Here is a 22035-nt window from a genome sequence, read left to right as displayed (position 1 = left end):
GGGCTCGTATCTCAACCCAAGGGACGGTTTCCTACTGTGCAGCCTGAGTCCCAGCTGGGGACTCGTGGGTCTCCAGATCTGCCAGCTCCACCAGAGTCCCCTGGACAAGACTCGTGATGCCCAGACCAAGTTTTAGAGACTACGAAGGATCTCAGGATCTTCTAGAACAAGACTTGTTTTTTTGTTTTGTTGATTTTTCGAGACAGTTTCTGTGTAGCTAGCCCTGGCTGTCCTGGAGCGCGATCTGTATGAAGACCAGGCTGGCCTCGAACTCGAGATCCGCATGCCTCTGCCTCCCGAGTGCTGGGATTAAAGGCCTGCGCCACCACTGCCTAGCTAAGATCTTCGTTTTTTTTCAAAAATGAGGAAACTGAAGCTGAGCAAATATCAGGGTTCCCACTTTCATACTGAACTCAGTCGTTTGGAAACCTCTTATTTTAGAGGCTTCTAGCCGTGTGTCGTGGCATGAGCCTGCTATGCCAGCATTTGGGAAGAGGACCAACACTTGGAGGTCAGTTCCAGGGCAGCCTGGAACATGAGACCCTCTGTCTCAAAACTAAATTTTTTTTTAATAGTTTTTACTTCTTGAGGTGAAATGGAATACAGAAAGTGGTCCCAAATGGGAGAAGTTTAGTAAAAGAATACTTTTTTTTTTTTGGAGGTTTATTTACTTTTTAAAGAATGTTCGCATTTAATGACTCCCTGTGGGGCTCCAAGCCAATAGGAAACAGACACCTCCTCCACCCTTAATGTCATCAGCTCTTCTGTTGCTTAGCCAGTTTTCTCATCCGCAGAACTCTGTAGTATCCCACTGCATCAGTGACAGGAGCAGCTCCAGTCTTGTTTTTTGGCGGCATTACCAGCTGTGATGAGTGTCCACAGTTTATTGAGGTTGACAGTTTGAAGCTCAGGCTCCTCTTTAAGGGGCACCGGCTCACACCAGCTTTCCCAGAGTCACCTGGATGACTCTGTCCAAGTTGAAGCTGTGAGGAGGCGTGCCACCAGCGTCCTCTTTCCCCTCCTGGGCACTTCCAGTACTTACCAATGTGGATATAGCTATGGCTCACATGGTCCTGGAATTTCCGTCTTTTTCTCAATCTGGGTGGCATGGTGACCTTTTAAAGGAGAGAGGGAGACTGGCTTCTTGAGACAAGGTCTCATACAGCCCTGGCAAGCCTCCAGCTGGTTATGTAGCTAAAAATGACCTTGAGCTCCTCCTGTCACTGCCTCCCTCTCAAGTACTGGGATTACAGGTGTGCACCATCATGCAAAAATTCCTTTGCTGTGACGCAAGACCCTAAGTCAGCTTCCTGTGTTACCTGACCACCAACAGCTGAAGTTGCTGTCTCATAAATCACACCTGTTATGCTAATATGCTTAAACATTTGTTAACTTACAATTTGGGAGAGAGTTTAACTGGTTAAGAGTGCAAACTGCTTTTGCAGAAGACGCTCTGCTTGAAGCACCAATAGAGTGGCTCATAATTGGGGGTGATGGGAAGGGGAATCCCAATGCCCTCTTCTGGCCACCACAGGCACTGCACTCACATTCCTACACACACACACACACACACACACACACACACACACACACACACACACCATTAAAAAGAAATTAAGTCTTAAGGGGTTGGAGAGAGGTGGCTCAGAGGCTGAGCACTGGCTGCTTTTTTGTTGTTGTTTTTGTTTTTCCAGACAGGGTTTCTCTGTGTAGCTTTGGAGCCTATCCTGGCACTGGCTCTGGAGACCAGGCTGGTCTCAAACTCACAGAGATCCACCTGCCTCTGCCTCCCGAGTGCTGGGATTAAAGGCGTGTGCCACCAATGCCCAGCACACTGGCTGCTCTTATAGGGGACCCAGGTTTTGTTCCTAGCACTCACAAGGCAGTTCACAGCCATCTGAAACTGCCAATTCCATGGGATCCAGGCATGTATATGGTACACACAAATGCAGGCAAACACACAATCTAAGCAAATGTTCAAATAATAGCTGGACTTGATGGCCCACACCTTTAATCCCAGCACTCGGGAGGCAGAGGCAGGTGGATCTCTGTGAAATCGAGGCCAGCCTGGTCTACAGAGCGAGTTCCAGGACAGCCAGGGCTACACGGAGAAACCCTGTTTCAACCCACACACACCCAAAAAGAAAGCCGGTGTTGGAACAGAAGGCCATGCACACATTAAGTAGATGCCCTCAGGTGAACTGTATTTCCCAGTTACCACAGATAAGGGAGCTGGTGTGGGTGATGAACATCTGGCTACAGCAGTGAATGGATCTGCTAGGCAATTATGCACTGGTTTCCTAACAGAATTAAATCCCTTTGTGCTCCCAGAAAAGCCATATTCCTTACAGTTATTGGTGTAGACCTTCCTACCTACCAGATGCAACCTCATCTGTTGTTTCTCCTGGACAAAGTCACTCCACAGAAAAAGCCAAGTGTTTAGGCTCTACAAGATGCCCTAAGTTCCAGAAGAAAATTCTCCCTTCCCCTACCTTAATAGCTTGTCCTTTGCACTCAAAATGATGCCACCAGTCACCCAGAAAGCAGCATGTGACTTGGGACTTGTTTTCAATGAACTTGTAAAGAATTGGTGTGCCATTGTTCTCACTTGCATCTTGCTTTTGTGAGCAGTTAGTTAGATCCCCTTTTCTCCTTGTCATTGTCCATCCCTCCTCCTCCTCTTTTTTAAGACACTGTAGCATATAATGCAGTAATGCAGGCTGGCCTCAAACTCATTATGTAGCCAATAATGACCTTGAACTCCTTCCTGATGCTCCTGTTTCCACTTCCTGAGTGCTGGGATTGCAAGTGTGCACTGCCATATTGTGTTTTATCTGGTGCTGGGGATCAAACCCAGCTTTATGCATGATAAGCAAGCACTCTGCCCACTAAGCTCACATCTAGTCCTTCTGGCTTTGTACTCTTGAGCTACAAATCCCCGGAGACTGAGGACTACCCAGGAGTGAGAAAATCTACTACTGCTCCCTAAGAGGGGAGGACTTACCACCTGCCAATAATTCACTCTTTTTGTCTCCAGTAAAACATGTATCCCATGAGTCACCTGGTCACTGGATCTGAGCTAGAACCCAGAAGCTAGCTCTGGGATTAGATTAAGGAGAATAGGTCACAGTCGCTGGACAGTGAGGTCACAAAAAGGTTTATGTGCCCCAGACTCCATGGGGGTGGGGCCTAGATGATAGAGGGGCCCTCGAGGTCCCCCAAGCCCAGACTGGGGACATGGTGTGGGAAAGGCAGCGGGGACGGGGGCCTGGGGCCTGGGGAGCCAAGGGGCCTGGAGAGATGAGGGCAGGAGCAGGGAAGGGACAGTCAGGATGGTGAGAAGAAGTCGGAGACAGAAGCTGCAAAAATTGACCAGGCTGTGCAGACAGGAGGAGGGGCTCAGGGTGAGGGAGGTGGCAAGGCAAGGGAAGGGCAGGGAGTTGACTGGCAGCAAGAAATCTGGGCACAGGTCAAGTCATAAGGCCAGCAAGGGAGGGGTGAGAGCCTGAGGCCCTGCCGAGAAATGGGACGGCTGGATTTGCTAGCATAGAGTTGGAGTTGGATGAGCCCCAAGGCAGGAGTTTACAAAAACAAAGCAAAACAGTTTGACAGCAGAGAAGAAAAACAGGTGTGACCCCACAGAAACCCTTTATCCTCTGGCAGGTAAAGCGCGGCTGCCCTTCCTGTAGTCTGGAGGCTGGGGATGAAAAGGAGAGAAGGGACCCTATTTCTGTTCAGTTGTTCCCCCCAGAGCTGGTGAGTCTTTAGGGGTTTGGTGGGGGTGGTGAGTACAGGGCTGAGGTGCAGCTGTGACTCCCCCATCCCCTCCCTCCTGCTCCTCCACAGGTGGAGCACATTGTCTCATTCCTCCCAGTCAAAGATGTTGTCGCTTTAGGCCAGACCTGCCACTACTTCCATGAAGTGTGTGATGCTGAGGGCGTATGGAGACGCATCTGTCGAAGGCTCACTCCACGCATTCGTGACCACCGCGCTGGTGCCCGGCCCTGGAAAAGAGCTGCCATTCTTAATTGTACACTTCCCCTCAGTAACAACTTCTCCTAGCCTCTGTCCTTCCTTATTCTGGGAACTTCCTTCTCTGTCAAATTACCTGGTAATCTTTGTACCCCTGGCAGCCTTTTCTCTAGAAGACACTTGTCCCACTCAAACACACGCCATGGAGTACTTCTTCCAAGGTGCTCCAGCCACCTCTGGCAGATACCCAATTCACAGCTCTAGCACCATTTCAGCCAGGTCTCCCTGCATGTGCTAAGTCTTTCCAGATCTTACCCTAGAGACACCCCTACTCCCCAGACCTGGAGTTTCTCCCTCTTTTAAGTCAGAGTTAACTTTGTCAGCTTTTGCATGTGGTGTGTGTGTGTGTGTGGTGTGTGTGTGTGTGTGTGTGTGTGTGTGTGTGTGTGAGAGAGAGAGAGAGAGAGAGAGAGAGAGTGTGTGTGTGTGTGTGTGTGTGTGTGTGTGTGTAGCACCAGCTAGTGCAGTCACATGTGAAGGCCAGAGGTTGACATTGGTTGGCTTCCTCTGTCCCTTTCCACCTTATTTTTTTAATATTTATTTTTATTTTATGTGTATGGGTGGTGTTTTGCCTACATGTATGTCTGTGCTCAACATGCATGCAGTGCCAGTATAGGCCAGAAGGGGGCATCAGATCATCTGGACCTGGACTGCCACATGGATACTGGGAACCAAACCCAGGTCCTCTGAAAGAGCAGCCAGTGCTCTTCACCACCGAGCCATCTCCAGCCCTGGCTTATGTTTTTAATCAGGCTCTCACTGAACCTTGAGCTTGCCATGACTAGACAGGATGGCCAGCATGCCTTGGAGATCCTTCTGTCTCTCCCTTCCCCGAAATGAGTGCATGCTATCGTTAAAAACATTCCCTTCCAGCTTTTCCATGGGTGCCAGGGCTCTGAAGTCGGTTCCTCATCCTACACAACAAATACTTTACACATTTAGCCATGTCCCCACCTTTTTGTGGCCTTGTAACAGCTGAGATGAAGTAATTCTCTTTTTGTTCATGTTTATGTGCACGGTGTATGTGTATGTATGCGTGTTTGCATGTGTGTAGACACATGCACATTGGAGTATGTGCATGTAGAGACCAAGGTTGCTATCAGGAATCACCATCAATCACCCTTCCACTGTATTCAAGGAAGCTGAGTCTCTCAGTTGCACTGAGAAGTAGTCTCACTAGCTAGCTTGCTTTGAGTGTTCCCACTTCCGAGACGAGAATTACAGGCAGGCCAAGAAGCTCACCCAGTATTTATTTCTCAACTCTGTTCCTCATGCTTGCAAGGCAAGAACTTAACCACTGAACCATCTCTCCAGCCAGAGATGAAATAATTCTCTGTTGTGGAGGCTGTCCTATTTCTTGTAAGACAGGTAGCAGTGCCAATCCCCAGTTATGACAACCAGTGTCCCTGAGGGACATAATCACCCCAGCTTGAGAGCGGTGATGCAGACACACCACTTCAGAAAGGTGCTACCTCTATATCTGCCACACATACATAGAGAAACAGCCACAGCAAAGGCTACAGGAGATGCCTGGCCTTTCTTAGCCATTTCTCTCTCCTTTCTACTTTGTCTCTATATTTATTCTTATAAAGATTTGCTACTGAGAAGCACATGTATGGCCGTGGGATGCTGGGACAGATGTAAGGCATGAACCAAGTTTTCTGTGTTGCCCAGGAAGGAGTATGATCCCTAATCCTGGGGATGGAAAAAAAAAAAAAAAAGCTAAATACCAGGGTGTCTGGAGAAAAATCATCCTAGCTCATCCTAGCTCTGACTCTTGCCACTCAAGTCGCCTCAGCCTTGAAACCATTTCCTTCTGGTCTTCAGATACAAAGGGCCTGTATTTCCAGGCATTCGGAGGACGGCGCCGATGTCTCAGCAAGAGTGTGGCCCCCATGCTAGCCCATGGCTACCGGCGCTTCTTACCCACAAAGGACCATGTGTTCATTCTTGACTATGTGGGGACCCTCTTCTTCCTCAAAAATGCTCTGGTGTCCTCCACCCTTGGCCAGATCCAGTGGAAGCGGGCCTGCCGCTATGTGGTGTTATGTCGAGGTGCTAAGGATGTGAGTAGGGAATTCTGGGTACTGAGAACCCACCTCAGTGGTCCTGAGTGGTCTCTCCCTTAGGGAGGGAGGTCAGGACATGTGCCCTCTCTTAGGGAACCTGAAAGCAATCCGTTTCTCTGTCATTAGCTTGTGGTTTTGGTGCTGGAAATTGAACCTAGGACCTCATACATGCTAGGCAAGCATTCTATCACTGAGTTAGATCACCAATCCTAAATAAGCTCTAATTTCTTAGCCCTGGACCCAACTCTGCCTCATTTCCTATCCCATGACCCACTTGCTCTAGCCTTATCCCATTCAGAGTCTCCAGATCCCAGACAGCCTCATCCTGTTCCACAGTTTGCCTCCGACCCAAGATGTGACACAGTTTACCGTAAATACCTCTATGTTTTGGCCACTCGGGAGCAGCCACCAGTAGTGGGCACCACTGACAGCCGGGCCTGTGACTGTGTAGAGGTCTACCTGCAGTCCAGTGGGCAGCGGGTCTTCAAGATGACATTCCACCACTCCATGAGCTTCAAGCAGATCGTGCTGGTTGGCCAGGAGACACAGCGGGCTCTACTGCTCCTCACAGGTGTGACCCACAAAGCAGTGGTTTGCAAATGTCTAGCAGATTCTTCAGGAGCTGCTCCAGGGGAGAGGAAGAGAGGGGTCTGTCAGAGAGGGTTCTACCTTCTCAAGCTCCAGCTCTCAACCACAAAAGTTCTAGAATTCTGCATAGAATTTCAGATAAAGGTCCTTCTCAGGCCGGGGGTGTGGATCAATCTTCATGACGCACAGGTTCAAGTCCGGGCACCACATACAGTGGTGATAGTGATACATGCCTATAGTTCCGGTGTTTGCAGGTGGAGGCAGGAGAATCCTGAGTTCAAGGTTATTCTTAAGCTACATAGAGAACTTGTGGCTAGTCTACATAAGATCGGAGTGCAGAGTAGATGGTACAGAGGGTAAAAGACTTGCTGCAACAAGCATAGGGATGTGAGCTTGAATTCCCAGAACCAACATAAAGGCTACACATGGTAGTGCAAGTCGGCAATCCTAGCACTTGTATGGTGAGATTCAAGATGGAGACAGAAGACGCCCAGAAGCCCGCAGGCCAGCTAGTCTGGCATGTGTAGTGGTTGTGAGACTCCAACTCAAACAAGGTAGTTGGTGAGGACCAACACCAGGATCTCGTCTGCCTCCTGCACATGTACTGTGGCATGGGAGCCCACACTATTGCAACAATTTCTTAAGCTGTTTGGAAATCACGGCTCCAGTGAATATCCGATTTCTAAAATCTAATCCCCTCCTAATCTGCATGCCAGGCACTTCACTTTATACCCCAAATTGCCCCTCCTCACTTCTCCATTGTCCTCTATAATTGACTGCACCCTCCTTAAGACAGAGACCCTGTGGACTTCCGAATGCCAGGCGGGAACCCAAATGCCCAGGCTTCATTCTTCCCAACACTCAAATTAAGAGTCTGCAACATCTAATCACTAGGTTTGCTCTCCACTGGTCTTTCATGCTGAAGTACCTCTGTTTTGTTTTGAGGGTTGAGGGCTGGGGGCTGGAAGTCATTCTCTCTCTCTCTCTCTCTCTCTCTCTCTCTCTCTCTCTCTCTCTCTCCCTTTTCCTTTCTTTTTTAAAAAAAATTTTTTTGAGACAGGGTTTCTCTGTGTAGCCCTGGGTATCCTAGAAAACTCTCTGTAGACCAGGTTGGCCTCAAACTCAGACATCCACCTGCCTCTGCCTCCCAAGTGCTGGGATTAAAGGTGTGCGCCACCACAGCTTGGCACTCTTTCTTTCTTATTTTATTTTTGTTGTTGAGACAGAGCCTCACTATGTAGTTCAGTCCTGGCTGACCTGGAACTTACTATGTAGACCAACCACACAGTCCTTTAACTCACAGAGGTCTGTCTGCCTCTGCCTCCTAAGTGCTGAAATGAAAAGCATGTGTCACTGTACTTTATCCCCTCAGAGAGAGAGAGAGAGGAGAGGAGAGGGAGGAGAGAGGAGGAGGAGGAGGAGGAGAGAGAGAGAGAGAAGTTCAGAGGACAACTTGTGGGAGTCATTTTCTCTCTCTGCTATGGGTTTCAGCAGGTTGTCAGGCTTGCACTATATGTGCTTTTACACATGTAGCCATCTCATTGGGCCTCTACCTTTTTATTAATACTCTAGGGCAGTAAATGTTTCTGTTGAGTGTCCCTCGGGATGTTAATCTGGGTATTATTAATCCTTTTCTCCATGGAATTCCATGCTTCCCTTCATCTCACCAGACGAAGGAAAAATCTACTCCTTGATAGTGAATGAGACCCAGCTGGACCAGCCACGCTCCTACACAGTACAGCTGGCCCTCAGGAAGGTGTCTCGATGCCTGCCTCACCTTCGTGTGACCTGCATGGCTTCTAACCAGAGCAGCACCCTCTATATCACGGGTAAGAAGCACCTCCCAGGATTGGGGTAAAAGTACTAGTTGTGTAAGGCTGGGGATAATAAGTTTAAGTCTCCAGGACCCACATAGCACTGGGCCAGCCACACGTGTGCAATCCCAAAGGCAGAGAAGGGGTTCCCTGTGGGCCAGCCAGTCTGCCATCAGAACAGCAAGAGACCCTGCCTCAAACAAGGTGGAAGGCACACACCAACACCTGAGGTTGTCCTCTGACTTTGATATGTATGCTGTGGCACATACATGTCAATGCCATACATACATATCACCCCCCCCGCCTCTCTCTCTCACACACACACACATTGAAAAATTTAAACATTTTGGGCAGATCCAACCTTGGGCAGATCCTTCCACACACTGACACTCCTTAGGCATGCTGGTGAATATGGCTAGGTTCCCAGCTGTTGGAGCCAAGAGTGTTGATCTATGAGACTCCCTACAATCTCTGAAAGCTTTTACCATCACAGGTGGGGCATTGTCCCTAGGAAATGGGTGCCCAAAGCTGCCGAGCTGAGGGCTCCTGACCCCCCAGACCAGGGGGGAGTGTATTTTGAGGTGCACACCCCAGGGGTGTATCGTGATCTCTTTGGGACTCTTCAAGCCTTTGACCCTCTGGACCACCAGATGCCACTTGCTCTCGCCCTGCCTGCCAAGGTAGGACGCCGGTGTGGAGGGCGGTGGGCAGTTGGCAAGGTGCGGAGCAGAGGACTGGGCTGGAGGGGCTGGAGGGATGGATCTGGGTGGACAGAGCGACTCGGGGAGAGGAGGTCAGATGAGAACAGTTTTGGAGCTGAGTTTCCTGGGAACAGAGTGTTCACATGCTCTTGCTGTCTTAATCTCCCTAGGTCCTATTTTGTGCTCTTGGCTATAATCACCTTGGCCTTGTGGATGAATTTGGCCGGATCTTTATGCAGGGAAATAACAGATATGGGCAGTTGGGAACCGGAGACAAAATGGACCGAGGGGAACCCACACAGGTGAGACTGTTTCCTGGCAACACTCATCCAATCTCCTAACCCCGTACCTAGCTACTTTTCCATGTTTCCTAGAAACCACTTTCCCTCCCCTAGGCTAGGCTAAGCCATCATATTAACACTCGTGCTGCAGCTGCTGGTCTTACCCAGGGCTGGCCCCAGAAGGTCTGTTCTGTGCAGTGCACACTGTGTGTGCAGAAGGAATTCAGTGATGGAGTAGGCTGGGAACCTGGGTGTGCTGAAGTACTAGAAAAGGTGAGATGCAGCCTGAGAAGAGGGCTCAGAGAGCAAAATGCTTGTCATGTGAACATAAGGACCTGAACTCAGATCGCCAGTACCCATGTAAAAAGCTGGTCATAGCTGTGAGTGCCTACGGTGCCAGCACAGGAAGCGGGGAAGGGGAGCCCAAAGGATCTTAGAGACTCGCTCATCAGCCAGGCTAGTCAACTGGTGAGCTCCACGTGCAGTTGGGAGACCCTGCCTCAAAAATAAATAAATAAATAAATAAGGTAGGCTGGGTGGTGGTGGTGGTGGTGGTGCATGCCTTTAATCCCGGCACTCAGGAGGCAGAGGCAGGTGGATCTCTGTGAGTTTGAGGCTAGCCTGGTCTACAGAGTGAGTTCCAGGACAGTCAAGGCTACACAGAGAAACCCTGTCTCAAATGAGGAAGATACTTAGCATTGATCTCTGGCCTCAATAGCCACATGCATGAATGCACATTCCCTAAATGCATACATTTTTTTAAAAGGTAAGATGGTAGCAGGGCCTGTGGGTTTGAGGGGATTCAGGTGAGAATAGAGAAAGGCATTCGGTGTAATAAGGACAAGGGCAGTGATGAAGCTTACACATAAGACAGTAAAAAGACTGGCCAGGGGGGCTGGAGATCATGGGCAGCTCTTCCAGAGGACCCGGTAGCTCAGAACTCTGTAACTCCAGTTCCTGGGGATCTGAAACCTTCACACCAATACACATAAAATAAAGTTAAATTATTTTTTTAAAAGATTGGCCAGATGGACTAGATATATCCCAGTGGAAGAGCACTTGCTTAGCACATACAAGATTCTAAATGGAATCCCTAGTAGAAAAAAAAAAGTAGAAGAGGAAGATGCAGATGAGAGAAAGTTCCAGGAAAGCCAGGACTACACAGAGAAACCCTGTCTTGAACCCCCTACCCCCCCACACACACCAAGGAAACAAACAAACCCGAGACAGAGTGGCAGATGTAGGCAGTATTTAGCCATCATTTTCACAGAGGAGTGAAGAGATGTCCTTGAGTCAGGGATAGGGTTTAGTTGGTAGAATGCTTGCCTGGCATGCATGAGACCCTGAGTTTCATCCCCGGCACTACAAAAACCAGACATGGTGGTATATGCCTCTAATCCCAGAGATTGATGTGTGGAGAAAGGAAGATCAGGAGTTGAAGGTCATCCTCAGCTACAGAGTGAGTTCTAGGCCAGCCTGGGCTACATGTGTCCTGTCTTAGTTACTGTTCTATTGCTGTGAAGAGACACCATGACTAAGGCAACTTTATTTATTTATTTATTTATTTATTTATTATTTATTCAGGACAGGGTTTCTCTATGTAGCCACAGCTGTCTTGGAACTTGCTCTATAGACAAGACTGACTTTGAACTCAGAGACCTACCTACCACTGTCTCTCAAATGCTGGGATTAAAGGTGTGCACCACCACCAAGCCAAGGCAACTCTTTTTTTCTTTTCTTCTACCTTTTTGGTTTTGTTTTGTTTTGTTTTGTTTTGTTTTTTTTGAGACAGGGTTTCTCTGTAGCTTTTGGAGCCTGTCCTGGAACTTTCCATGTAGACCAGGCTGGCCTCAAACTCACAGAGATCCAACTGCCTCTGCCTCCCAAGTGCTGGGATTAAAATACAACACTACCACCTGGCTCCAAGGCAACTCTTATAAAGGAAAGCCTTTAATTTTGGAGGATCAGTCCATGACCATCATGATGGTAGGCAGATGGGCATGGTGCTGGAGCAGTAGCTGAGAACTTTCCTCCTGATCCACAGCCAGCAGGCAGATATAGGAGAGACAGAAAGAGAGAGGGAAGAGAGGGAAGAGGGGAGACAATAGGCCTGGCATGGACTTTTGAAAGCTCAAAGCCCACCCTCAGCAACAAACTTCCTGGTGACTAAGCACTGAAATATATGAGCCCACTCTCATCCACACCAGCACATGACCCTATCCCACAATAAACAGAGCTGGAAAAGGTTCACAGTACCAGCGTGCTGGAAGGAGAGAACTGGTGTGCACAAGCTGTCCTCTGCCCTTCACAAGTGTGCTGTGCACACCTGCATCACACACAAACAAATGTAATAAAAAAACTAAACAAACAAAAACATTTTTAATGATTGATTTATTTTTATGTTCAATGGTGTTTTGCCTGCATGTCTGTCTGTGTGAAGGTGTAGATCCCCTGGAAATGGAGTTACAGACGTTGTGAGCTCTCTGTCATGTGGGTGCTGGGATTTGAACCCCAGCCCTCTGGAAGAGCAGTCAGTGCTCTTAATCTCTGAGCCATCTCTCCAGCCCAAAAACTTTTTTGAGACAAACTCTCGGTATGTAGCCTGGCTTGGACTGGAACTCACTTAATCCTCCTGTTTCCCCATGCCTGGCTGACTTCTCAATTGTTACTTGCTGTTTTTTTTTTAATTAAAGATTTATTTATTTACTTATTTTACTGTGTATGTATTGCTCCTGCAAGAATACACATGTGTGTCCATACAAACATGTGTGCAGGTACCCAGGGAAGCCAGAAGAGGGCATCAGATCTTGTCTTTAAGGAAGAGCATATTTCCTGAGGAGACAAACAGTTTTTACCAAGTACCAGAAATCATATATTCAGTCTTTGTGGGCTTTGTGGCCACAGGAAGGGACAGATCGCTGCCAGCTTGCAGAGCAGGGCAGAAAACCTGGAACAGGACCCTGTTTTCTTCCAACTCCCAAGACTACACTTTGCCGCAAGCCTTCCAGTCAACCTTCTCTATACTGGACACTCCCCTCCCCCGACAGTCCTTTAGTATTCCCACCTTAAAGCGCCTGGCCGTGTTGTCTGTCTGTCCTCAGGTTCGTTATCTACAGCGTCCCATTGCCCTGTGGTGTGGCCTCAACCATTCCTTGGTGCTGAGTCAGACCTCGGATTTCAACAAGGAGCTGCTGGGGTGCGGCTGTGGGGCTGGAGGCCGCCTTCCTGGCTGGCCCAAGGGGAGTGCCTCCTTCGTCAAGCTACATATCAAGGTCAGAGCAGGGTCAAGCAAGTGGATACACAGGGAGGGTAGAGCAATAGAGCCAGGTGACCCTTAGGACTATAGCCAGGACTTCCCTCCCCTCTCTCAAAACCTTTCTAAATTGTATTTGGGAGGGCTCTGGCACAATGTGCCTGGGGAGGGCAGAGGACCAGTGTCAAAGTCGTTTTCTCCTTCCTTGATGTTGGTCACCAGGCTTGGCAGCAAGGTGAGCTATCTTACTGGACTACCTTTTAGATTCTCACTGTGTGGCCCAGGCCTGCCTTCAACTCTAAATTTTCCTGGCGCTCCTGTGCCACCATGCCCAGCTTATTCCTGGGACCCCTGCAAGGGACCCATTGGTTTCATTTCCCCTGTACCAGGAAATCTTCCTTTCTTGCCCCCCACACTGCTCCCTGCTCTCTCCTTAGCTGACCCTGCTGGCTTTATCCAAGTTCACATGGTCCTGGAACATAGCAAGCTGAAGCTCTCTTGCTGGTTCAGGGCCTGTCTGAGAGGGATCAACATAGCATCAGGCTTAGCTGGCTTCCTGGAAGCCCCTTGCAGTGTTAAGCCTCCCTCAGCCCCACCCCTTCTCTCCTCTAAGGTCCCCTTGTGTGCCTGCTCCCTCTGCTCCACCAGAGAGTGTCTCTATATGCTGTCCAGCCACGACATCGAACAATGCCCAGTCTATCGAGACCTGCCGGCCGGCAGGGTGGGGGGAAGCCCTGAACCTACCCAGGGGGCTGGAGCCCCCCAAGACCCTGGGGGAACAGCCCAGGCCTGTGAGGAATACCTCAGCCAGATCCACAGTTGCCCCACGTTGCAGGATCGAATGGCGAAGATGAAGGAGATTGTGGGCTGGATGCCCTTGATGGCAGCCCAGAGAGATTTCTTCTGGGAGGCACTGGACATGCTGCAGAAGACTCCTAGCGGGAGTGGCCCGGGCACCTCAACCCCTGAGAGCTGACCCTGCCTCCTAGCCTTTATTCCTGAAGGAAATGAGGCCCTGGGCTTGGGCTGAGGGCTAAGGAGAGATGGAGTGGCAAACAAGATTGTGTGTACATGGTGGTGGGGTGGGAGTGGGGGGGTGAGTTGTGTGGAGTAGTGCTGGACATGCCAGGGTAGGGTAGGAAATTTTTTTTAATGTTCAGGGGGGCTGCCCAGGAGGAGCCCCCAACCTGACTATCATGGACAAGAAATTTGATGGACAATAGAATAAAAGGCTAAAGGAAGGCCTGTTTTGAAACCCTGGGGCCTTATGGGAGACAAGGGACAAGGGATGGAGGGTGCCCTGGCTGGTGAGAGAAGTAGGACAGAAAGAGCCCAAGCTGTTGATTTACTGAGAAGTGCCAATACCCAACCCACTCCAGAAAGCTCACTTTGTCTTTCTGATGTGGAGGTTGGGCCTGGTCTTGTGGAATAACTCCGTTGACAAAGCTTATTTTCCCAGTTTGGAGCCTGCGCTGGGTCTGGAACCTTAACTGGAGCCTGCTCATTTTGTTTGTGACAGAGCCTCGCTGTGTGACCCAGGCTGCCCTTTAATCATCCTGACTCCATATCCAGAGTGCTAGGATTACAGGTGTGGTGTGCCGCCCTCATACCTGGATCAGTCCCAGAATCTAATCTTTACCTCTACTTCTGGAAGTACCTTACCCCTAGCCCTGACTCCTCTGAACTCAGCACCCTGTTCTCTGTCTGTTGTTTTCTAAGCCCAGCCTCTCCTGTCTGTTCCCTTACCTTCTGCTCTGTCCCCTCTTCGCCCAGGGAAAGGGATAGTCCACGTTTCCCTTAGCCCTTCTCCAGCACCTTAAAATAGTTGGAAGAGAAAATAAGGGGTCAGGATGTTCCTGCCTCCACCTGATCTGGTCCAGTGTTAAAGGGAAAGCCATAAGCTGTGCAGAAGATTCCCGGTAAGGGGTGCAGGCCTGGAATCCCAGCACTTGGGAAGCTGAGGCAGGAGGATCAAAAGTTCCGGCTAGCCAGGACTTCATGGCAAGACTGTCTTAAGTACCAACGAAACTATCCAGAAATGTGCAGTGGGACAGTGGATGGCCAATGACTCAAGAAGGACGTTCTCTTGATGCTGAGAAAGCAACAGGTGAAGAGGTCCAGTCTGCTCCCAGAAGTCTCCAGGAGAGACCAGACTGCAATCAGGACAGGGTTGCAGATGACGTCATCTGACAGAGATGATGTTCTCCCTGCCCCTTGTTTCTCCCAGCATCCTTTAGTCAGTCAATGTATGTCCAAGACCTAGAGAGGCCCCTGCAGGGACTCACCACTGTCCCAACTGTCTCCCTGTCCCGCCTCCCCTGCTGCCCGCCCAGTTGGCCAGTCCCCACGCCCACACACCCAGGGCTGCCTCATCTGGTACTGATTATCCTGCTGCTGCTGCTGCTGCTGCTGCTGCTGCTGCTGCTGCTGCTAAACTCAGCTGCTGCTTCCAGCACTTTCCCCCCACACAATGCTGCCTGCTGTCCTAACCTCCCTCCTGGGGCCATTCCTTGTGGCCTGGGTACTGCCTCTTGCCCGAGGCCAGACCCCCAACTACACCAGGTAGGTCTCATGTCTTTCAGATGGCTTCCAGAGGGAGCTTCAAAGAGCTTGTGGCTCCTGGGAGGGCTGTGCCTGTGGGTCTTGCGAGCTCTCTCCTGCTAGCAACCCCTTCACATTGACCATCTTCCTCCTAAGACTCTTGTTCTCCCTGTCTGCTGCAAAGCCATGCTGGTCTGCAGACTACCACTGTTTCCGCTCCTTTATGACTGTTCTTCTGCCCTAAATCTCCCTTTCCACCCAGAGCCATGCCTTTCCAAAACCTTGAACTTGTCTTTTGACTGACATTCAGGAAATGAGATTGGGGGAAGGGCAGCAAGCAGAAAGTCAGATAATGGTCCTTATAGCTGGAACCCGGAGCAGGGAAAAGGTGGGAGCCCCTAACTGTGTATGTCCACTGTTGCTCCCTGCATCTCTCTTGCCCCTTCCCCCTCATGGCCTCATGGCTTGTCACATCTGGAAGTAGTTAGGCGGCTCCTGTCCTTGACTGCCTGGCAGGGCAAGGAGGGGGGTAGAGAAAGCTAGGGGACTGAGGAGGATTCCGGGAATTCCTGTCGGCCATGGGGGTGGAGCCTCTAGGGGCTGGAGAGATGGTCCCGTTGCCTAGCCCCACTTCCCCTGGTCCTTGGATGGGAGTTCCTGCCTCGCAGGCTGAGGCTTTTCCAGCACATCCTCCTCTATTGCCTGGGGTTTCACATTCTGATGACCCTCTCTCCAGTGGCTCTGCCTGACACCCCTTCTGTCCTCCAGACCCGTGTTCCTGTGTGGAGGGGACGTGACGGGAGAGTCGGGTTACGTGGCAAGTGAGGGTTTCCCCAACCTCTACCCCCCAAATAAGAAGTGCATCTGGACAATCACGGTGAGAAAGAAGGCCACCTCTGGCCCTCATTGCCTTTCATCAGTCTCACTGGAAAAACCCTGACAGCTCAGGGTACCCTCTCTACCATCACCTGAGTCTGGGAAACCCTCTTCTCCCCATTGGTCACAAGGGTGTCAGGCTCCACAGTAACATGCTCTGACAAATCCTGACTTACACCCGAGCGCGTGCGCGCGCGTGCGTGCGTGCGTGCGTGTGCGTGTGTGTGTGTGCGTGTGTGTGTGTGTGTGTGTACACTCATGCATTGTGTGTGTAGAGGTTGGGTGTTTCAGAGTTCTACCACTCTCCACCCTATTTCCTTGAGACAAAGTCTCTAAATCTAGAGGTCAGCAAACCCCAGTGACCCTCCTGTCTCTGCTAGGGTTACAAGCATGTGTGGAGACTTTTAAAGATTTATTTATTTATTATGTATACAGTGTTCTGTCTGAATGTATGCCTGCAGGCCAGAAGAGGGCATCAGATCTCATTACAGATGGTCGTGAGTCTCCATGTGGTTGCTGGGAATTGAACTCAGGACCCCTGGAAGAGCAGTGCTCTTAACTGCTGAGCCATCTCTCCAGCCCCGTGTGGAGACTTTTAAATGTGGCCTCTTATATGGGCTCTGGGGATTTGAACTTGAGCAAGCACTGTTACCCACTGAGCCGTCTCCCCAAGCCCCTTCACCTTTTATTTCTGAGACAGGATCTATGTAAATTATGGGCCTTGCATTTTTGATCCTCCGACTTCCTTTTCAAAAGAGCTGGGATCACAGACATGCTCTCAGGGTGCTGAGCCTCAATTCTTTGTTTTTCGAAGCAGGGTCTCGATGTGTATTTTAAGCTGGCCTTGCTTGAACTCTGAGGCAATCCTGATTCAGCACCATAAATCCTAGTTTAAGTCTTCCTTTTTTTTTTCTTTTCTTCCTTTCTTTTTTTTAATGGTAACAAATGTTGAGTCTCTACCTCTAATTTGCCCCTGTTCTCTCCCTCCAGAGACCACAAGCCGGGAGTAGAGCCTAGACCCTCTGTGTTGCACTGGCCAGGGGCCTTTCCAGTTATGGCTATTTCTCTAGGAAGTACTTGGGCAAGGGAGTTATGCCCACTGTTAGGGTTGTTTGGGGCCTGATTTTGTGGGTTCCCTATTCCCCTTTTATCAGGTGCCTGAGGGCCAGACTGTGTCCCTGTCCTTCCGAGTCTTTGATATGGAGCTCCACCCTTCCTGCCGCTATGACGCTCTAGAGGTCTTTGCTGGGTCTGGGACCTCGGGCCAGCGACTTGGACGCTTCTGTGGCACCTTCAGGCCTGCGCCTGTAGTCGCCCCTGGCAACCAGGTGACTTTAAGGATGACAACGGACGAGGGCACTGGGGGACGAGGCTTCCTGCTCTGGTACAGCGGTCGAGCCACCTCAGGCACTGGTGAGCATCCTCCTTGCCTCCTCTTCCTCCTCTCCTCGCCCCACCCCGGTTCAGGTCCCCACCCCTGCCCTAACCTCGACCCTCCCCAGATTATTCCCAAGAGTTAGGGCCCTCTTTACTCCCTTTCTTCTCACTAACTGCCCCTTCAGTCCCTCCTCCTGGTCTTCTCTCCCCCTCCCGATCCCACCTACCCCTCTTCCAGGGCCTCCCCCAGGTGCGAGGCGGAAATGGGTCATGGACCCACGGGTGGAATGGGCGGCCTGGGGTTACTGGGACGGTGAGTAACTGCCCGCCCCCCTCCGCAATCGGGCTCCTCTGACAGGAGTAAGGGGAAACCCTGAAGCTGGGGGGCTAGGATTGCCTCCTCTGGAGCCCCCTATACCCAGCTCTGGGATCCCGATTGCGGTCCCATCACCCCCTCCCGGCAGCACAAGTATCTCTGGACTGTTTTAGGCAGAGACCTCATCAGAGAGGAGGTCACCCTCCCAACATGAGAGCTCTCTAGCCTGCTTAAGAGGATTCTTCTGCTAGGCCGGGATGGAGAGATGGGATCTCCCAGGGGAAGAGGCATGGTGTGGCGGTGGGTGGGGAGGGACCAGAAGGGATGTCTGTTGGGCGCCCCAGCCCTGTCTTCCCAGCCATTTGCTGACCTGCCCCCTTTACTGTTACCCTTTCTTGTTCCCTCATCTCGAGACCCAGACTTCCTAGCTGCCTGCCAGCTCCCAGTCTAGAGCTCTCTACTCTAGCTGATAGAGGGTCTCCACCGCCCCCCACCCGGTCCCTCTCTCCCCTTCTCAGAGCACCAGTTTTGCGGGGGGCGGATGGAGAAGGCCCAGGGAACCCTGACCACGCCCAATTGGCCTGAGTCGGATTACCCCCCAGGCATCAGCTGTTCCTGGCACATCATTGCACCCTCAGACCAGGTACTGACCCTCTTGTCTAGGCTACCCACCAGGTACCCAGGCAGCATCCTTAAAGCAGACAGGCAGCACAACTGTATTGAACATCTGTGTCCTGATCCCTGAGCTTGCCCTGGTAGAGACCAAAACCAGACCCATACCAGCTTACATGCAAGCAAAAATGACAGAAGAGCAACTACTGGCCTTAGGGGAGGGAAGTTCAGGGTCCTGATAGGAACTGTGTGTTGTACTCATGGGGTGGAGTTCTATCCATTGAGAGTGAGCTAAGATGCACTTGACCTTGACCACCAGGTCAAAGGATGCTCCCTGTAGGGTACAGGGGTGTGTGTGTGTGTGTGTGTGTGTGTGTGTGTGTGTGTGTGTGTGTGTGTGTGTCCCTTAGGCTAGCAGTGTGAAAAGTGAAAATGTTAAAGAGGGAACAAGGGGACTCACTATTGGTACTACTACCAAGTACTCCTGGGGCTCAAGAGGTGCAGGGCAGTATTCCGTCCACCTTGGCCTGTCCTGCTACGCAGCCAATGCCTCTACCAGGTGATCATGCTAACCTTTGGGAAGTTCGATGTGGAGCCTGACACGTACTGCCGATATGACTCTGTCAGCGTGTTCAATGGTGCTGTGAGTGATGACTCGAAGAGGCTGGGGAAATTTTGCGGAGACAAGGCCCCTAGGTGAGGGCTGGACCCTTGGCTGGGCACTGTTGGGGCCAACTCCTCACCCCTATGTGAATAGTTGTCAAGGCCGTGCAAGGTTGGGCTGACCAGGCAAAATCTCAGCTCCAGGGCTCCAAACCTTTGTTCTGAACAAGTATAGGAGCCGGCAATGGTTTAGTGTATCTTCTGGGGTCTACAGAGCCTCAAGGGCACTGGGGTTTCAGAGGACTAGTTTAAGGTTGGCCACTGGGGACAGAACAGAGCACACAGAACAGTCTTCCTTAACATCTCAACCAATTCTCCTCTGCCCATTGCAGCCCCATCTCTTCCGAAGGGAATGAGCTCTTGGTCCAATTTGTATCGGATCTCAGTGTCACCGCAGATGGCTTCTCAGCCTCCTACAAGACCCTGCCTCGGGATGCCGTGGAAAAGGAGCTAGCTCCAAGCCCAGGGGAGGATGTGCAGCTTGGTCCCCAGTCCCGCTCTGACCCAAAGACAGGAACTGGGCCCAAAGTCAAACCACCCAGCAAACCTAAATTCCAACCTGCAGAGAAACCTGAGGTTTCTCCTGATACCCAGGAGACTCCAGTGGCCCCGGGTGAGTGTGAAAAGGTGGACGAAGGGGCTGGAGAGATGGCTCAGTGGTTAAGAGAGCCACTGGCTGCTCTTCCAGAGGATCCAGGTTTGATTCCCAGCACTCACATGGCAGCTCACAACCATCAGTAACATCATACATGCAGGCAAAACACCCACATAGATAAAATTAAAAAAAAAAAAAAGTGGAAGGGGCATGGACGAAAGGGAGCACCAAGTTCTTCCTTGGTTCAGCATTCATTCAGTCATTCAGTCATTCCACACTCATTGATGCCTGCCTCCTGTCAGTGTCTGGAACTCGTGCTGGGAAGCACTGCTGTACGAAGCTCTGAGTTTCCATCTATATGGCTGTTGCAATTTCAGATGTGACTAGCTAGGGTAGGGCTTGCATACAATCTTCCAATGAGGGCTGAAGGCATGGCACAGTGGTAGATCTTTCCTAATATTCTCACAAAAAGGGGCTGTAAGTACTGCTCAGCTGTAGAATGTCTGTCCCAGAATCCTCTAGTGAGGATCTGAAGTACGACTCAGTGGCAAGGTGCTTGCCTAGAATCCTCCAGGGAAGGTGGAAGGGTGTGGCTCAGCCATAGGGCACCTGCCTAGCACACATCAGACTCTGGCTCCATTCCTAGCACTGCAAATAAAGGAACAAATAGGCTGATGCAAGGCAAGTGGTCCTGCCTGTCCTCCAAAGCAGCACTGTCTCTCCTAGATCCACCCAGTGCCACCTGTCCAAAGCAGTACAAGCGGCTAGGCACCTTGCAGAGCAACTTTTGTGCCAGTAGTCTAGGTAAGACTCTCCATCCTGCCCTCCCAACTCCCCATGCCCTCATCCAAGTCCAGCCTTAGCCACTGGACTCTTATCTCTTACCCCCACCCTTCCATAGTGGTGACTGGAACAGTGAAGACCATGGTCCGAGGCCCAGGGGAGGGACTCACTGTCACCATCAGTCTCCTTGGTGTTTACAAAAGCGGAGGACTAGACCTGCCCTCTCCACCCACTGACACCTCTCTGAAACTCTATGTGCCCTGCAGGCAGATGCCCCCCATGAAGAAAGGTAGGGGGCATGGGAAATGGGGATGGGTACTGAGCACACTGTAGTCATGAAGGTGCAAGATCTGATCAATGTGTCACAAGGTCTCACTAACTTGAGCTCTCAATTCCCTCTCCAGGAGCCAGCTATCTGTTGATGGGTCAGGTGGAAGAAAACAGAGGCCCCATCCTTCCTCCAGAGAGCTTCCTGGTTCCTTACAAGCCCAACCAGGACCAGATCCTCAATAACCTAAGGAAAAGGAAGTGTCCCTCCCAACCTAGGCCAGCTGCCTGAGGTCCTAGCCAGATGCAGCCTCCGTGTATGGTGCTCTCATCCAAATAAATGTTCCTAACTCAGGAGGGGATCATATATCAGTTCTATGGCTGTGGGGGGGGGTGCATCTTGCATTTCAGAACACTTTTTCCTTTGAGGATGAACTCAGGCTTACACAAGGTAGGCAAGTACTCTACAACTGAAGACACCACTATATCTTCAGCCTTCAGAATACTCTTTTAATTACATATGGTAGAAGCTAGGCGGTGGTGGTGGTGCATCCCTTTGATCCCAGCCCTTAAGAGGTAGAGGCAGGCAGATCTCTGAGTTCAAGGCCAGCCTGGTCTACAGAGCAAGTTCCAGGACAGCCAGAGCTACACAGAGAAATCTGTCTCAAAAACAAACAAAAGAACACATACTAAGGGCAGGCAAGCTGGCTCAGTGGGTAGAGGTACCTGCTACCTAAAGACCTCAATTCAATCCCTGGGATCCACATGGTAAAAGGAGAGAACCAACTCCTGCAAGTTGTCCTCTGTCCTCAACAAATGCATTGTCACACACACACACACACACACACACACACACACACACACACACACTTTAGTTTAACTTACAAAGGGAAGTAAATTAGGGGGTGGAGAAGTAGCTTTAGTAAAGTGCTCACATGGTGATTCCCAGCACCCATGAAGTAACTAGGCATGACAGGGTGTACCTGTAACCCCAGTTCTGGGCAGGCAGAGGTAAGAGGACCCATGAGACTTGCTGGCTAGCCAATCTAGCCCAACGAGCTTCAACTGCAGTGAGAGACCCTATTTTCAAACAAGGTTGAGTGACCAGATGGTTGCAGGGCTAAAGGCACTTGCCCTTATGCCTAGTGATCCGAATCCCATCCATAGAGCCCATATGAAGTATGAACTTCAACAAGCTGTTCTCTGACTTCTACACATGCACTGTGTGATGAACCCCACAAACATACATAATGCACCAAAAATAAAA

General features: G+C 50.6%; 2 protein-coding genes and 1 long non-coding RNA gene across 4 annotated transcripts; 2 read left to right on the top strand and 1 right to left on the bottom strand.

Moving 5' to 3' along the window:
• Window positions 1-662: 662 nt before the first annotated feature.
• Window positions 663-12657, bottom strand: LOC103160709. Its single transcript, XR_003485381.2, has 4 exons — window positions 12550-12657; window positions 6561-6723; window positions 3903-4004; window positions 663-1115 (listed from the first exon to the last, which is right to left on the bottom strand). It is a non-coding gene; the product is annotated as an uncharacterized LOC103160709 (long non-coding RNA).
• On the top strand, window positions 3291-13747 carry Fbxo24 (F-box protein 24). The gene is made up of 10 exons (XM_027416242.2): window positions 3291-3404; window positions 3664-3756; window positions 3847-4030; window positions 5860-6098; window positions 6438-6672; window positions 8360-8518; window positions 9062-9183; window positions 9375-9506; window positions 12587-12757; window positions 13352-13747. Exons 1-10 carry the CDS (start codon window positions 3333-3335, stop codon window positions 13712-13714), a joined length of 1770 nt encoding a protein of 589 aa, XP_027272043.1. The 5' UTR covers window positions 3291-3332; the 3' UTR covers window positions 13715-13747.
• A 1356-nt stretch (window positions 13748-15103) lies between these two features.
• On the top strand, window positions 15104-21123 carry Pcolce (procollagen C-endopeptidase enhancer). 2 transcript variants are annotated; one of them, XM_035443405.1, is made up of 10 exons: window positions 15104-15300; window positions 16048-16156; window positions 17310-17568; window positions 17771-17845; window positions 18367-18491; window positions 19020-19156; window positions 19456-19736; window positions 20445-20522; window positions 20620-20790; window positions 20906-21123. In XM_035443405.1, the coding sequence occupies exons 1-10, from the start codon at window positions 15209-15211 to the stop codon at window positions 21058-21060; spliced, it is 1482 nt and encodes a 493-aa protein (XP_035299296.1). In that variant the 5' UTR covers window positions 15104-15208; the 3' UTR covers window positions 21061-21123. The 2 variants fall into 2 exon arrangements, with proteins under 2 accessions (XP_035299296.1, XP_027272044.1); XM_027416243.2 differs by lacking the exon at window positions 17771-17845 and having other exon boundaries at window positions 15107-15300.
• Window positions 21124-22035: the final 912 nt, after the last annotated feature.

The sequence above is a fragment of the Cricetulus griseus genome, chromosome 4 (genome assembly GCF_003668045.3).
Source record: "Cricetulus griseus strain 17A/GY chromosome 4, alternate assembly CriGri-PICRH-1.0, whole genome shotgun sequence".
NCBI classification, from domain to species: domain Eukaryota; kingdom Metazoa; phylum Chordata; class Mammalia; order Rodentia; family Cricetidae; genus Cricetulus; species Cricetulus griseus.
Note: the sequence above shows the minus strand (reverse complement) of the source record. Positions and strands in the feature narration are given on the sequence as shown.